Source organism: Petromyzon marinus, chromosome 5 (genome assembly GCF_048934315.1).
Source record: "Petromyzon marinus isolate PM22_M1 ecotype Great Lakes invasive population chromosome 5, UKy_Petmar_22M1.pri1.0, whole genome shotgun sequence".
In the NCBI taxonomy this organism is placed as follows: Eukaryota; Metazoa; Chordata; class Hyperoartia; order Petromyzontiformes; family Petromyzontidae; genus Petromyzon; species Petromyzon marinus.
Window position 1 is genome coordinate 11322669 of NC_133671.1, and position 18619 is coordinate 11341287.

The 18619-nt window shown below is 40.6% G+C and overlaps 1 protein-coding gene across 5 annotated transcripts in view; it reads right to left on the reverse strand.

Annotated features, from left to right (window-relative positions):
* Positions 1 to 8298: 8298 nt before the first annotated feature.
* The window catches only part of LOC116939054 (transmembrane protein 132E-like), a 456039-nt gene continuing 445718 nt past the window's right edge, over positions 8299 to 18619 (reverse strand). For all 5 annotated transcript variants that reach the window (XM_076061554.1, XM_076061566.1, XM_032946937.2 and 2 more), the window contains one exon: positions 8299 to 10935. In XM_076061554.1, the coding sequence (XP_075917669.1) occupies positions 9889 to 10935 (1047 nt within the window). In that variant the 3' untranslated portion in view covers positions 8299 to 9888. The remainder of the gene's footprint in view (positions 10936 to 18619) is intronic.

The following is an 18619-nucleotide window of genomic DNA, read 5'->3' on the forward strand; positions in this document are numbered from 1 at the left end:
ATTGTGTTATTTTATTTTATCAATTTATTATTTTATTCTCATTCTACGTGACTTTACCAAAAGAACCAAAGAAGATGAATCCTTGCAGTCACGAAAGCTTTAAATCAAAATTTAGAGTACTTCGGTTCAGGTTATGTTCAAGGAATCTTTGGAGATATCCCGCCTGACACGCAGGTAGTGGTCCCGTCATGTTGCAGCAGACGGTTTGACCTGACGGGCCAGAAGACAGAAGTCCTCCTTGGCCCATCTAGAGCGGTGGGCCGTGGGCCATATGGCACGGGGGGTAGTGGTCCCATTGCATTGCCGCAAACGGTTTGACCTGATGGCCCAGAGGTTGAGGTCCTTCTTGGCCCGTCTTGAGTGGGGGGGGGGGGGGGGGGAGGGCGTGGGCTTGCAACGCTCGGGGCGCTAACACTGTTAAAGGGAGATTAGGAACCGTTCCTGCAAGTCCGTAATGTGGCATGGAATTAGCGGTGGTTCAGGTGGGAACGGTGTTAGACTGCGCGATGTTAGCGGGGAGTGACGTGTTCGGATCCACTGCAGAGTTGGGTATGGGAGAGTTGAGGCATGTTGTGGAAGCTGACGAAGCATGGAAGGATGAGTTGTGTTCAGTGAAACCTAAGTTGTCCAGGGTGCAATGGGTTAAGTGTGATCCCTGTTGAGTGAAGTATGGCCATGGAAGTACACCCCTATTGATGTCCGATGGGGTCCGGCCTTGGGAAGGAAGAGACCTTCTTTGCCAGTAAACCTGCGGGTCCGCTGGATGATGCATCGGTAGTATGCGAGGCAGCTAAGGGGTAGTAAGAGATAGAGCATGGCTAAACTTTTTTATAAGTGCCATTGCATACGTCCCTAAAATTGCACCGGCCAGGGAGATGGCCGGTGGAGGTCGTAGAAATTTGACGGCCGCGGTGTGCGCGAGAGCGAGTGGGATGTCGCCGCTAGGTTGTCCTAGAGTCGCGCTTAGGGCCGTATGTTGATCCCCGGAATCTGTTATTCATCCCCAGTGTTTGTGCGGTAGGGGTCTGGGGTGTCGGATGGGCCGGGGCGTTTGGCCGTAGTAATTGGACGCCGAGGGAAACGTGTTGTACCACCCGCAGTTTACGAATCCCTGACGTCAGGGGTGCCACGAAGGCCCACTACATACGAGCGGCCACCGGCAGAGGACCTGTCACCCTCTCCCGTGAAGGCCTCCGATGACCTCAACCCCCCCCCCCCCCCCTCCCCGGGCTTGAGTGCAAGCCCTTTTGGCCGGAAAAGACCACAAATCCGCCCGGGGAGAAGGACCGACATCAAGAACTGGACATTTCGGTGACGGATCGCCTGTGGAATTGTGTTGTGTGTTGAAGGGCGACCGCATGTTCAAAATGTCCATTGCTTGTCGTGATGATCGCGGGGGTTGCGTTGCATGCGTTGTACTTGTTGTTGTACTTGTTGTTGTTGTCATGGTTCTTCTGATGAGTAGGATTTATTTCGCTTCCTGCTCTTTGGTCTTAAAACATTGCTAATGCGTCGCATTGTGTTAAGCATACGGTTCAACCTGAAAGAGGTTAATTTAAAATTGTGTTAGCCGGGTTGGCTATGTGTTTAAGAGAGGGGGGAGGGTGATGTAAGGACAGTACAGGGTGATATAGGGACAGTACGGCTCCCCGTGGCCATGGTTACTAATTAACGTAACGGGTACAGACAGGGTCACGTTCGGGTAATGTGGGATAATTATTAATGCGACAAGCGTTGACAGGGTCACGTGAGGGGAAGCACAGGACCTAACGGTCGTGAATTGTAATAAGGGCAGAGACAGACAGGGCCAGGTACGGTGAGAGAAGGTTCGGGAATAGGGGCGTGGACAGGTCGTAAGGGGGATAAGAGCCGGCGCGAACCGGGGCGCTGGGCTGCTGTTGTGGGGGAATTGCCGTCGTCACCTTGGAGAGGGTCGTGTTCATCATCTTGGAGTGGGCACCTTTTAGTCTTGGAAGGCGAGAGTTATGTTGTCTCAGAATAGAGCTATCTAAGTTACCCAAGTGTGTATAGTCACTCGTGGTTACTCGTTAAGTTATCAGTGAGTCGGCAGACTTTATTCATAATAAATATACATATAACTGAACAAGACGGTGTCTCTGAGAGCTACATTAAAATTGTACAGTGCCATAGTGATATCGCACTGTACTATGAATCCAGTGACCTGGGTTTGGTGTCTTGTCACAGTTATCATCAGTGGCAGGTGATATATCAACCTGTCCTGGGACTTTCCTATGTCGATTCTTTCTTGAATGAGTACCTAGTGCAGTTTGTAAGCATCAGCACTGGGGAGACAAAGATGGCCAGATGTGGTGTTGGACACACAACACCCTCATTTGCAGTGCTGTCCATAATTGGTGCAAACTAACATTACTTATACCACTTGTCTATAAAGTGCTAAATGGTGGAATTTGTCTTTGCTTTTGTGAGAGAATGTGTGTGCTCTTATTTGTGGGAATTGGCAGAGCAGCAGTTAGAGCACTGCACTATTAAACCGGCGACCTGATTTCGATTCCTGCTCATGGCCAACACCAGTGACGATTATCTGAACCGGTCCTGGGCCTCCCCTAGGTCGACTGAGCCTCAATTGAGTACCTGGTGTGATGTGTACATTTCGCCACTAGGGAGACAAATACGGCGGGACGTGGTGCTTGCCACCCCACCCCCTTGTACGCGGTGCCGACCTTCATAGGTGCTCGCTAATGGCACTTGCCCCAATAGTCTGTTCAGGCTAAACGGGTGATCTTTGTCTTAGTCTTATTTGTGTATGAATGTACATTGTATGTAGATGTGTAGAGTTCTCATTCTTAAGTTGCACCGTCCTTTGCAGCAGTATTGCATTGATTCTATTGCACTCGGTTGTGTAGTATTTCACCTCGGATGCAATCCAGAGCAATTCAATCACACTCCTATCAGTTGCTCTGAAATTACATTCTCAATCTAGGTTTTTGTTCAATATCCAGTCAGCTCACCATGCGGACTTGTCTAACCAAAGGCTTATCCCTTCAACAAGTGGTGGCCATAGCCCCATTGACATCTCTGGTATCACTGGTTTCTAGGGGAAACGAGGCTCAGAAGAGACACTATCTTTATCAAAGGTAAATGTGTAGCCTTCGGATTACCATGGTTGGCTATGTATGGTGAAAAACGAAGTTGAATATACATACAACCCTCCATTTGCTTCCTTGTGCCACTGCTGTTCTCTATAGACACTCTCTAGAGCAGTGGTTCTCAACCTTTTTTGGCTACTTTACTGCGTGTTGCATTGTGATTCAACAGTGCCTCCTTGCCTGACTAAACATGGTTCTGAGAAATAAACGTTTGGTTAATGAACTTCAATATTTGAACCAAATGTCAATTTTGTGAGGTATCCTAACTAACTAACTCGTAACTGCAAGCGAAAACAGCGAACGGACGCTCTGCATGCACGGCGTAATTTGTTCGTGCTCGCTGGTTACTCTTGAAAACCCGCATTGTTTACGATGATTTAGAAAGGTATTTCATATTGTTCTAGGTTACTATATGGACATCATATTTTATCGTTGTTTTGTTATATTGGCAGATTCCTCCATGATTATTCACAAATGACTCATGCGTGATATAATTTCACGCATTTATGAATCGCCTCACGTACACCCTCCGCCCCCCTCCTCTGGGACTTTGCCACATTACTCAGGTTGAGAACCACTGCTCTAGAGGATATTTTGGCCCCAATTTCCATGCTGGCTGGATGTTTTAGATGAGGTGGGATTTGCCCACGTATTATCCCACTACACATGACCCACCGATCGACCAACTGGTCTATGCATTTTCACTGCTGGATGGACGGAGGTGGGATGGGATTTAAACAAAGGTGACCAATTTTTTAAACTGCCACACCGAGCGATCGTATTGAATCGGTGACCATTGGATTGCAAGTTCGGAGTGCGAATCATTACACAAAGACAGCCATCTCTTGTAACCTTACTTTTAGGTTTACATTTAAATACCATATATACATGTATAATATTCTGCACAAAAGATACTCATTCTGTCAATGCAGTAATATTAATTACTTACCTTATGTATCCCCTACAATATTGATGACAAATATTACTTTGGTTTAACACAGAGGCTAATTAAATTTAGTGAGTCGTGATTTTCATCTATTTAAATGCATATTGGACCTATAGAATTGACCCCATGTTTTTCCTTCGAATGCCACATTTATTTAACACTTTTTTAAAAGCAATTCCAATAATGCGTCCAATCTTTGTTTACATACTGTATATTCTGTACATTCCGTGCAGTATGCCATGACAATGGTTGTTTCCTGTTGTGATGGCTCCCAATGTACCTTGGGACCAGGCCCTTGAGTCCATTAAATAAACATTGCCATTGCGAGACAAAAAAAAGCATTACAAAGCACAGCCATACTGAGTGCTTTGGTCATTAAGCGTCTTTGTGTCAAAGGCTTGCGTCTAATCCATACACACCGAGTAATTACCACATACAAAGAATTGTACCGCGAAATGTAATGTTAATAGATTGTATATCTTGTACATATACTGTACAGCCAGTAAAACAAATGGAATTGATGTTTTTTTTTATCTTGCACTTAAAACTTCGTGATTTTAAACATTTCCCTTGAAGTTAAGTAGTAATAATAACAATTAGCACTCGAGGCCCCTTCCACAAAGCTCAAGGTCCTCAGTACATTAGTAGTCAATTTTGTAATCACGTCACCCAGCCATAACGATTATGCTGTTATTGTTTATATTGCTTGGCGTGATAAAATAACTTTTGCGATTGCGGGGTTGTTGTTTTAAGCAAGACGTCCATATTCTCATTAACAGATGGCTTCAAAAAGGAAAACATTCCACCCGATAATACGTTTGAAACAATGTTTCTTACAGGTTGTAACCACTCTTACATCTTGTTCAAATCCACGTCTTACCCTGTCACAATTAATTCATTTGATTGACAACCAAGGTAAGGGTATTTTAGCCAGATCATGGGTCTTGTTCACAAAAGACAGATTTAAACTGGGGTTAAGAGCTATACTGCCATATATTTTTCATCCACAAAGTTGACAGTGCAGAGCTTTATCAAGTGATTATGCAAGGATGGAACAATCCTACAGCATTGTAAAAATTACGACAATTTCAATAGCACCGCACAACATGGCAAGCCATTGCACGCGTGCTGGATTGTACCCTCTGACAATCTTGTTGAGCATGAGCTAAGCTGGGGGGTACGGGGAAAAGCTACAATTAAAGTGTTACTTACCTTAGTTATTTCCAATATATATGTTAATGTTATATCAGCAGCGCCTAATGTATTGTGATTAGTTCCACAGCCTTTGTAAGCTTGAGTAGACAATAATTATTCATCTAGATCTCTATTTTTACCGAGTTTCTTGATTCGGGGCATCTAAGTGAGAATGCAAATAGAGGATATGTTATTGATGCTATCTAAGATTCAGAGCTCTCTGTGGGAAAGATGGGGTCTTTAGGTACGGTTGGGGAAGGGTCAGGGTTAGGGTCGTTATCTCTCCTGGTTTTCCAAGAATCACCCACATCTTGAGGAAGCTCTACTGGGAAATTTTTAAGGCTGCCAATGCATTCCACATTTGGTTCTCCCCCTCTTCCAAGAATAGATATTCTTATTTCCATTATATGTCCTGCTTTCTTTGTACCTCAAAAGTGGCAACCCTAGTCAGAAGAGAATAAAAAAATTATGGGCAACATTTAGTATCCCAGAGCGTTGCATTCAAGGCTGGAACTCTCAGAGCCAAGGCCAAGATTCAGGCCGAAAGCCACAACGCTTAGGCCGGGAGCCTTTTAGGTCGAGGCCATGTGTCAAGGTCACTCAAGGCCACATCCTCGATTGTTACAATTCATGTATTATTGTTTGTTTTCCAAAGGAAAGCCTCTATGAGTCTTGACTCTTTTTTCCGAGGGCCCTGCCAAGATTCACAGTAGGGGGTGATGTTTGCTATGCATAATCGCGATTGAGTAATTTTCAAGCAATGTTATTACAATTTGGAAAATTTAGACCATGACGCTGGCACACAATGGCCTCCTCTTGCAAATGATCTCACATGGACATCAATGCACACCATGAAGCAGGTGTGTGTGTTATTACACAAGTGGCGAATGCGCCACTAAACCAACCTCTAGACTGAGGTCGGTGTCAAGGTGGGTGCCCCTAGGCCGAGGTCAATGAGCAATTATTTGATTGAGCTACGTCATGGTAAGCTGTAAATCTCATCGCAACATGAGGGCATCTTGAATGTTCCTACGTCACAATTAAATTACTCTGACAAAAAAATCACAAGAAAAATGTAACAAGACAACATGAAAAGACAGAACCTCACATTGCTTGTCACAGGTTTTCAGCGATTATTTGAAATTATAAATTTTCCACAGATGGAGGATGGATTTCCCATGCCTTGAGATCGTGGCGATTCATATTCTTAGTTTTTTCGGTAAAGTCACGTTGAAGAGAAACAACAAAATAATAAAATATATATAAAACAATAAAAAATTCTCACGTTTCGACCATAACTCAAACGGTCATCTTCAGGTGTGTTGGTTTTCATAAATGTATTTTTAAACGGCGCATTTATTTATATATATATAAAAAACGTTAGCGCCACGCGCAGCGATTTGGCAGTTTTTTTATAATGTATGCTGTCAAATCGCGCAGCGATTTGACAGCATACATTATAAAAAAAAATCGTCTCCCCCCTCCTTTCAGAATATAGATGGACTAGTCCTGGGTAAACTGCCAAATCGCTGCGCGTGGCGCTAACGTTTTTTTATAAATAAATAAATGCGCCGTTTAAAAAAAAAATATGCAAACCAACACACCTGAAGATGACCGTTTGAGTTATGGTCGAAACGTCGTGAGAATTTTTTATTGTTTTATATATATTTTATTGTTTTGTTGTTTCTCTTCAACGTGACTTTACCGAAAAAACTAAGAATATGAATTACTGCAGTCACGAAAGCTTTAAATCAAAATCGTGTCGATTGTTTGAGCATACTTCACCACGCTCGTCAGTGAGCATTGAAGAGAGGACGCATGGATATGTGAGCACAGAAATACGCCACAATAATGGATTTTTGCCGCACTTGAGGCTGCTGCCCTTGACATGGACTGCAGCATACAAGCAAAAAAACATGAAATAAAATAAATAATAACACAATTACTTTTATATACTTATACATTGTATCAAACCCTGGGTGCCAGAAGGTTGGAGAAACGGCAAACCTCACAGCTGTTCAACCACGTAGACACAAATATGAATCAGTCCAAATCCATGGGGGCACCCTTACATGACCTCAGAACCCAGAGGGTGGAATGGAGGTGGATCTAGAAATGCATCAAGTTGGGGGGGGGGCTTGTAGCTTGACCAACGCGGGGGTTGCACAGTACAGGACACACCAGTCACGGAGCAAAGCGTGCTGCTGGCTTAGCTGATGTGGTTTGCACAGCGTTGCCAATCGTAAATAGAGCGTTTTCCATTGGCTGCATTGCCATTCTGGTATCAAAGTGGGATCCACCTTGCAGTGACAAGTACAAATAACTACAATTTGAAAGATGAGTTATGCGTAAAAGTCTTCTGGGGATTTTCTGAACATTTTAGAAACTTTGATATTTTATCATGGTTATGTGAAATTGCGTGTAGCCAGTTTGAAACACCTCAGAGGCTAACGTCAAGGATGAGAACTGAGAAAATGTCAAGATTTTAATTTTCATAATTTAGAATGTTTTATTTTGGATCATTAGACTAACTGTGCTGACGTTAACTGTTCTAGTCAAAAAAATATGTTCGTGCATTTTGTTTTGGTTCAATTTGGATATCAAGTCAAAAAAACAGAATACCCTTTAACATCGACTAATGACAGCTTTGTGTCATTTGGTGTCTTAAGTAAAACTCGTAACCTCATAATCTGCAAATATACTGAAAATCTATTAAACAACTAGTCATGCAAGTGCCACACTTTCCCTGTAATCCGAATATATGTTTGTTGCGAATTAATGGAATCGAGCGACCACTTAGTTCCTTAATGTTCTCGCGGATTATTCGGTCTAATCTCCGCGGTGCCTCGCAGGTTACAGGATCCACGGTGATATTGCCTCCGCCGTATCAGTGCGGATTGTTGAATTTCTGCTGTAATGTATTTTGAACCACTTACCACACAATTTAGAGGCGGGGGGGGGGAGGGGCATGGCTTGGTGATATTTAGCAAACAATTAAATGCACAGCACACGGCAATAAAGTGATTACTCTTCAAAACACACAATACTTTTATTTAGGTCACAAAAAGCATCAATATCTTAATGACTTGTACGTTAAAGTCATTAAATTCCATACAGCTTAGAGAGGGGAGGACGGGGGTGGATAGCGCGAGAGAAAAGTGACGAAGTGTAAGCACAAGTTAACGAGCGAGCGACACCAAAAATAATGATATACAGAGAAATACAGGCAGAGAAACGGAGAAAAGTTTTCTTGGAATTCATCGACACTGCTGAAAAAACCCATGTACACTATATTAAGTATACATTATGGAAACATAAGACAAGATTATACATGTAAACAGAATAGTACTGTAAATTAAACCACATACTGTATGTCAATAACAAATCGATGCTCAAAAGTTAGTGATTTGTTTTGCTACATAACGTGTGAAATAACAAAGTATTATAGAATTTACAACACTGAATAACTGGCTGTTATGAAAATATATCACATTTTTGGGTGTTAGATAACCATCACAATATAACAAATAGCATAGACCTCATCTCAGCTCAGTTTATACAATGTTAAGCTTTTACATACACTATCATCACATGCAACTCCAGCTTCCATATGCTATTTACATTTATAAAAATAACCTGTACACTCAAAAGCTTGAAAGTGTGTTTTTTTCTCTCATTATTTTTACACAACACTTCCTTAGGCCATAACAAGGGTGAATGAGGGGGGAATGGGGGGTGGTCCACCAACTCTTCTGTAATTCCACCAACTCTTCTGTAATTCCATTAATCGCTCACAGCCTCACTTAACGTACACCTGTTTAAAGAACACATTTATTCTAAAACACCCGACTGATGCCAAGAAAGGTGACGGATTACTTTGTTTGACGGAGTACAGGTGGGGTGGTGGGAGGGGTTGGGAGAGGGCTAGGGTTGGATCGGTGAGTATTTAATGCAAGTTGCAGTTCTTCCACGAAATATCTACATAATTACCAAGGGCTAGTTTTAAATCACCAACCAAACATGTGATCAATGCATGTGCATCGGACCATTGGGGGGAAGAAAAAAAAAGACAATCTGGATGCACGGAAACACGGCAGGATGCAGTGCGCGCGTGTACAAGTCCGCAACAGATCCACGGTGCTTGCATTTTATGACGGTGTCACGGCCACATCGGGACTCCAGCCACGGATCGTTAACCACCATCACCGTGTATACACGCGTTGTCATGACTACACCATGTACAGTACACGGTGGCAAAGCATTCCGTGCATAGTGTTGTCTGCGACATGGTTACTTGAAGCGCTGAATAAAATGTTGCAATAGTGGGCACTCAAGATTAAAATGGGAAATATAAAACGTTTGTGTATGCCAGCCTTCCATTGTTCATCTCCTTCGGATATCCACTCCGAATAAGTGTTAAATTACATGCCCAATTCAGTCTCTTGTTTTTTCCTGTTTCCTCCGCTGATTTTAAAAGTCTCCACTTTGTGATCTGCGTGCTGCAACGCATCCAACCAGTACACGATGCAGAATGGCACTAACCAGCAAATATGAAATACAATACCAAGGACAAACTTCTGATAATTTCTTCATAAAATTGATGTACGGTGTGAGATACAACTACTTTCTGAACTCGCACATCTCAATGTCCTTATCCCTAAAGGAGCAGTGCCTTGAAATGCCGCTCCTTGGCGGAGGAAGCCTTTGTGGGACATGCTGCTGTCTCCTGGAATGGGAGTACATCTGGCTCACATCTATTGTCCACAAGCCGTTGTGGTCAATGTGCTCGTATTCGTGCGAACTCTCATTGCACGTTTCGAGGTGACAGCTTGCAGAGCTCACGTTGTCCTTCTGAGCCCGGACGTGCTCACGGCTGGTTCTCATGCACGTCCATTCCTTGGTCGGGTCAATCTCATCCTGGGTTTGTGGAGCTTCCTTACACCGTCGCTTCAGAGCAAAGAAAATGCAGTTGATGTGAAAAACGACGATGGCGAGGCAGAAGACGCCGAGTAAAGTGTACATGCCAATCTGAACGTCAGAAAGGCCGGGCTCCACCTTGTTATCAATGCCATCATTCTCGACGCTAGCCATATCGTCTCCACCATCCTGGTCAAAATCTTCATCCTTTGAATCGTCGTCGTTCTCGCCGCTCGACCTGCTTATGGGCCTCTCATCTTCACTCGATGGCGCTACGTTCACAACCTCCAATCCTTTCTTCCAGGTCTCACGCTGGGATTGCGTTGGTCTTGTAAAGGTGACCACTGATTTTGATACACTTTCCTTTTCCATCCAAGGGACCGCTGTTTGCGGAACTTTGGTGAGGCGCTCCAAGCTATCGTCTCCAATTATATAATCGTCGCGGCTGTCATAAAGATCTTCGCTGTCATTCCCGAATCTGACTCTCACGTTAACCACTGGTGACACGAGTGTGGTCTTTCTGTTGGTCTTTTGACAGGCTTCAGAGATCATAAATTCTGCTTTCAGAAATCCACCCTGCCCTTCACCTTCTGCGATGACCTTGGACCACATGAAATGCTGATCGTGGGTAACAGAGACCACGCGGTCATCAAGGGAGCGAAGCAGCAGAATATATTCCTCCGAATTAAACACATCAAGTGGAACCATTGTACCGTCGCTGAACTGTATCCATATAGCAAATGCCGCCTCCTGTGTGGGGAAAGCAAATTTTTGGTTAAAATAAGGAAAACAGATTGAGCAGTCAGGACATATATTGCTCATGTAAATTTAATTACATTTATATTATATTTTAAGGTCATAAAATTCAGCATATTACCAGAGTTTTTTTTTACAAACACAGCAATTCGAAGATTTTTGTGACAATGGGACATCTTATCACGTATCCCCCCCCCGGCCACGCCGCATCATCCCTGCCAATTAAAAAAAATGCCAAGATGTCAATTAAAACACCCAGCAATATTTTCATTGCAGTAAAGCAGAATTTCAATCAATGCATACATATTTTGTATGCGTATTATAAGCAATATGAAAACCCTAATGATGTGTTGGTGAGAAATGTGTTGATAAAATGGAAAAAATGGCCACTATTCTGCAAGCTTGTACATAGTCTGTAAAAAAAAACGTTCCACAACCATGAGCATCAGACCCCAAAGGCAGTTGCTATATTATCACCCGAGTTGCCCGTTTTGTGATGTGGCTTTTTCTCTTGGACAATAATTTATGAAATCCTATTTCTCAAAATATACAAGTGAATGCAAAAAAAAACCGTTATACAAACTCAATTTTCACAGCACATCTGAGGTTTATAAATGGCAAGCAAGAGCAGTGGAGTATCCTTTGTCTCTTTGGTATTTTCGGGAGATAAGTTTTCATTGGGAGCGGGAGATCAGCTGACAGATTGGTTCAGCATCCGCAGTGTTGCGAGCACTGCACCGTTCCGTGGTAGTGAAGTGGGAGCTGATTTCTCGAACAAAGCTCACGGTTTACAGGTCGATCTACATTCCCACCCTCATCTATGGTCATGAGCTTTGGGTAATGACCGAAATGATGAATACTCATACAAGAGATCCTTTCATATGTATAAACGGTAAGCATTTGTGCATTTACAAACTTACTTTTTTTAGGAATTGTACATCACAGGATGCAAAAATAGGAGTACAAGCAGTCCTTTCATATATACAAAAATAATTATGTGAAATGCAAAGGTTATTTCAAAGCTTGTTAGAGCAGCTTGTGACAGGATACATGTAAAGTAGTAGAAAATGCATAGAGCGTGCTTTTCTACAGGTACGATATATTATACAATGACCTCTTATTATTCCACTCTTGCTCACACATCTTTATATATAAAAGGGAAATTTGTGAATATGTGTGTCTGTTCGAAATGTTTAGCATACTTCCCGCCATGCAACAAACTTTTAATTTGCCATGTGGCTAACTTCGGTACTGTACACAATGTAAAAAGTATAAAATATACTTTTTTAATTGGGGGGGGGGAGTAATGGATATAATATATTGCACAAGTGAGCGGTGACGTCACATCTGTGATGTCACCCGCATGCAGCAGTGTCACGCAGTGTGCCTGCTGACGTCAAGCATCCCCCCACCCTCCGCGTAGGCCGTGTATTAATCTAAGACAAGAATCCGGGAAGTAAAGCAAGTTCTATATAAATAAAAAAGCAATGCTACTAATATATTTCATCATCACAGGCTCAACTTTTTTGCACATTTTTTTAGACCTACATCTTTCAAGCAAGTTGGCTTTCCCACCTTAAAAGTATATCTTAATTTTACGTGATAATACAAACTACGAGACATGTATTTACACTGACTAATTGCTCTCTGAAGGTAATTACAGACATAAATGAGGATGTAGGCAAATCAAATAAGCAAAGCACATGGACCAGCAACGCTGATGACAAAAATGAAAGCCATGCGGGAAACCAATACTTCATTTCATAGATTATATAACACCCATTCTTCACGTGTTATCTTTTCGACGGGCTTCTGTGTTAATGTTGGTATTACCTGCATTGACTTCTACTTACAAACACCAATTATTGACCATTGAGAATGAAAACCCACGAAGAACATTTGGCTCATGTTCTAAGCCAATATTGATTTCATATTGTTTTTAGTTACCTCTTTTGACGTCACTAACTCAAATGCGCTGGGTAGCTTTCAAAAGTGTACACAGCATTATATTCAGTGTACTGCAGCATTAACGTGGTCAGTCAATTATTCTGCACAATATGCATGGGTATATAAGCGTATTAGATACTGTATTGACTGGGAAGTAATTTTAATGTAATTTACAAGTCAATTTGAGGCGTTTCATAAACTAACACAATTAATTCAATACATCATACCCTCATGTTTCATGAGCATTGTTGAATTCCATCTTTAAAAAACACAGTATATCCCTGGTTGAAATTGTACCAGTAATAACGACAATTTGCAGCAACTCGTGCTGCTTTTTATGCCACGTAATTCTATTCAATTATTATAAGCCCTTACAAATAGCCTTGACAACAATTCAGTTATATATAATGTATATGCATTTATCTGTGCATCCTGAAACATGCACGAGGTGTTTTGGAGGCTGAACTGTGTGCATTTACAGGCGTACGATTGCATATTGCAAAAATATAAAGTGGGAGAAATGGTACTGCGGATGCATAATTTACATTCAAAGGAGCTAAACACGAAGGTTGGGAATGTATTTTAACCAGAGAGATTTGTTTACGCATTCTGGTGATGCGTACACATACATTTGATTTAACAAGTTGATGGAGCCAGTCGCAAACTATGCAAAAAAGTTACACACGTAAAAACTTTAAGCTCTATAACGACAAATATAATGACGGTCAGCACTACATCAACTTATGTTGCATTTCAATTAATACATCAGAATGATGGCTAAAAAGTATATAGCATTTGCTTTCTTGATTTTAGCCTTCAAAATGCCATGGTTTAAAAAATATTGATGACATTATTGCAGGTAATGGATTGAGTAATTGTGGACATTAAATTAGCGGTAGCAACTGTTGAAACTTAATAACAATATCTCAATCACGTAATGATGCCTCAAGCACTCTTCTGGTCAAAAAGTCAAACATACAGTCACTGATATGTACAATTACAACACTGTGGCCTTAAAAGGAAAAGTATAAAATAGGTGGCGTTTGGGGTAATGGCCCTCCTTCATAGCACATATACATATATCCAATTTGCAGATGACATCGTCATTAAAACAATGAAGTAACCACTGGAAAAATATTTCTTAATATAATTATAAAGCATGACAATTTAAAACAAATATCAAGTACATGTACCATCGCAATAGAACACAAATAGTGCATCATTCCTATTTTCTGTGATTATGACTTGATTATCTATCTGCCAATCCGCAATTCTTCCAATCATCTGAGATTTTGTGGAAAAGGGGCCACTAATGGATGATGACTCTCTCCTAGTATTCGTACCCTCTTTGTATGTTGTCAATTTCAATGGAAAATAAGCAACTACATTCATCCTACTGTGTATGATTGTCCATTGATAATAACGTTCATGACGATTCTATTATAGCATTTGTGAATACGTTCAGGAGCTAAATGCCAATGTTGAGGTTTTGCAGTCACGAGAGGGCTTCAGAAGAGCATGACGTTTTGGTATGCCTCGAATGAATGAGCGTAGAGTACAATGGTTTACTACATCATTAATATTTTGATTTAAAGCTTTCGTGACTGCAGGGATTCATATTCTTGGTTCTTTTGGTAAAGTCACATAGAAGGGACTTTACCGAAAAAACCAAGAATATACATCATTAATAGTTTGTATTGCATTTCCACAATCACAAAGTGGCTTGTCTCTAAATGATTGAAATGTATTAAAGGTTAAATTATGATTATGATGATGAATGACTGATGACAATCATGACATGACAATCATGACATGACAGTCATTGTTACATCCCAGTAACTGCCACAATTGCTATCTCTGCCATCCAATGTTGAATGAAAATTAGTATCATAAAAAAGTCGAATGTTACTGTCATCATAGCCAGTCATAACCGCCAAAACGGCTTAGTGTGCAAGTTTTAACACATTGCAACGGAATCCAATAATGTATTGTACCCAGGTGGTAGAATACTGTATAATAAGACCTTAGAGGTTGGGTGCTGATTGCAACAGCTGTCGGATAATCAAGGTGGTGATGGAGATGAATACAACAATGGGGGAAGATGAAGAAAAATTTGGAAGAAAATAAGGATGTTGTTTGTCTTAATTGGTGTTTGCAGTCACCGCTCATGCCACCGCACACACAACACCACCATACATGTTTTTAGATGGCAAATGTATCCCATGACTTGCAAGCACCATAGGCGTGGTGGAGTACAACGCACTAAATTAATCATATGAGCAATAATTGTGAATAAAAAATGCAGGTCAGAAGAGTTTTCTCCACAGATATGGTGTGCGATTTTGGATCCTCACACCATGGATGTCCCTTGTAAAATAGCCTGAGCTCAATGCAATCATCTGCGTAACAAATAACATTAACTTCTCTGCGACAAGAGCTGTATTCTGACAGAAGTTCATTAATGTATGTTATGATAAGGTATATTATGCGAAGGTATGTATGTTATACATTTAATGTTAAAGTAAATAATGCCGAGGTATGTTACAGTAAAATGTTTGTGTTTCCCCACTCTGCTCAACTTTGAGATTCCTTTCAACCTTCTATCCTAAGTTATTTTAGCCCTCAAATCGTATCTATTACACATGTCATAATGCTGCTTTTTTCGAACCCCTTGATGTGTTGGGCCTTGAGGCCTATTCTCAGCAACGGATTTAAACATATCTTTATTTTTCCATGCCAAAAAATTCCATTAAACTATGGGACCAAAATTGACAAAACTAACATTCATTATTATGATGTTTCTTTCATAACATATTAAAATGTGGAAAAAAGTTCATTAAACAAATAATATTCTGGGTTCTTTCGGTAAAGTCACGTAAAAGGGAAACAATAAAATAATAAAAATATAAAACAATAAAATTACCACGACGTTTCGACTGCAACACAAGCAATCACCATCAGGTGTGAAAACCACAACAAGAAAATTTGAAAAAAGTGGAGGTTTTTTAACGTTAGCACCACGGAGAGCGATTTGGCAGTTATTCAAATGGACGAGTCCATCTATGTTCGGAAAAGAGGAGGGGGGAGACGAAAATAATGGATGCGTTCTGAAAGCCACCGTAAGCGTGAACAATCATTTAAGACCCGAATAGGTTTATCAAATCCTTCCAATGATTGCTAAGCCAGAATCCATTTTCTCGGTTGAAATTGTCTCTGTGTTTGTATATGTGGATAGCCTTATGAACGAATCTCTCATGATAGCCAGATGGCTTGCAGAGAACCTCTGTCTTGGAGAAGTCAATGTCATGTGAGCCTACTGAATTATAACAGTGATCTGCCACGGCCGAGGTGTTGGTTCTACCGTGTTTTAGGTCTGCTTTGTGTTCACGGATGCAGTCCGAGACATGTCGTTTGGTTTCTCCAATGTAACTACTACCACTGAGGCAACTTAGTTTGTAGACGCCAGGGTACTGTATGTTTATAATGTGTAGTAACAGATACACCTTTAATACATTTTACATCAATCTGTAAAAAGCTTAAATAGGTACAATATCCTTTTCATAACACTTATTTAATCACCGCTTTTACCTTCAGTAAAATCCTTGTATAAATGTACCCTTTTCGCTGATATATTAACAGGACTGAATATACATCTCTGTGTGCATTTTTCATACTCAGCAGACAAAATGTGGCTAAAATGCAAGTGGATATATATTAAATTATATTTTAATGCTTAGAAATGCAAATCTAGCACATTTGCAAGTATTACATTTTCATGTTTAATTGAAGATAATGTAAATACGTTTCAGCAACTGTTAATCGATAAAACGATGAATGCTGCCCCACATTTGTGAAATTTATAAATATTTTTCTTATAATTCTCCACGTTAGTTTGGGTTTATCAAGGAGGCTGAACACAGAACCAATTGTTCTAGACGTACTTCACCTATTTCAATTCGTTTGACTTAAAATGTCACGAGCATTAAAACCTTCCAAGAAATCAGCTTACATCTGAATAAGTTGATGACATATCTGTAGGCCACTTCATAATTCGTTAATACTTGTGAGCGTAGGGATTAAAGGATCTATAATTTCCTCCTCTTGTTATACAATTCGTAATTCCTGCCCGTCCTGTGTATATTCCATTTACCTAAACTCTTTCATATCAAAGCTTTCTGTTGACAGATTTTTCCAAGGCAAACCCACTTAGTTTAGCGCAGTGAATTCTTATTCCAGCGAACGTAAAAAAAAGGGTTGTTGATATAATTTTTTGCCTTCTAATCACATTTTGGAAGGTTTATTCACGAGTACTTTGGCACTCGGAAGTTTACTCTTGAGAAAAATGACCATCCAATGTGTAGCAGATGGCACACTTTGTTAATTCTGTGTTGCATTGACATTTATAAACTAATTTTTATATATTAAAAGTGCCTTCTTGCTCAATTGAGTGGATGGCAGTGCTTATCTCCATTCACAGCCAATATTTTAGTTTGAAGTGTCACCTGTAACCAAAACGTTTTCCCCAGACTTAGGATATAATATTTCATCATGCTGCATATGAGGTGGAGTAGTGGCACAGTTGGTGAGCAGTGTCCTATGAATATAGCCACCTGAGTTTGAGTCCTCGTGGTGGCGAATAATATCTGAACTGATTCTGGGTTCTCCGTTTACCAACCACACTGATTAGCATGGTGATCTATTTTCAAATAACCCCATAACTGACATGGTGTGAAGTCTTCATCCAGTAGTTGATTGACAAAGGGCTTAAAATTATCTTTTTTCTGTTTTTAATAACATTATAGTCTTTATTATAGTCTTGCTTATCATGCACAGAAATATTTATTTAGTTAAACATTTTTAGATTATCTTTTGCTGTGTACTCTTTTGTAAATATTAGTAATCTAACCATTCCAGTGGAGCTTGTTAATATAAAATGATGGTTTCGATGGCAACCGAATGCACGCATGCTAAACTAAAAATATGAAGATAATGTCACTCTTGGAAAGGATTCAGATATTCGACCTTTTAGGCTCACACTATTAATGTTGGCAAAGATATGACATTTGGCATTCTGTGAGTTTTTTTACATCTCCATAATCAAACGATCAATCAATGCAAATACTTAATCAACCATCACAAGTCCAGTTGGAAAGGCTACCTCCCTGGAAATATATAAAATAAATTGATCTAATCCCCCCCCCCCTGCCACCTTGCCAATAGAAGCATCAACAGAGTGAAAATCATTTCCAATTTGTTCCGGCTCTTTCCCTGATGGTGAGCAAGAGGGTTCTTTACAATCATACTCAGTAAACATTGGGAATTAAAAGACATGAGTAAAATTTCCAGTTAGTCAGCCCAACAATAGCAGACCAGACGTAACATCAATTCTACTTCTAACCCAAGTGTAGTCTTCCAGTTTTGGCCGTGTTAAGCATACCTTCTATCATACTTTTACCACCACGCACTATTGCAGGCATCTTCAACCCCTGAAATCCTGGAGATTCCTACAGTAGTGTGAGGCAAAATCTGGAGAGACTACACACTCCACCAGTGGCCCAAGTCGGAAGACCACACTTGGATTACGAGTGGCTGTGAAAACCTGTGTCCTAAATGTGTGGTTCTACCTACGACATCCAGCCTCATCCCTTACATACAACTCTAGTTTTGAAATTAAAAACGAGTTGACACACTAATCTGAAAGAAAGTAAAACATAATAATCCAATAGTAAGT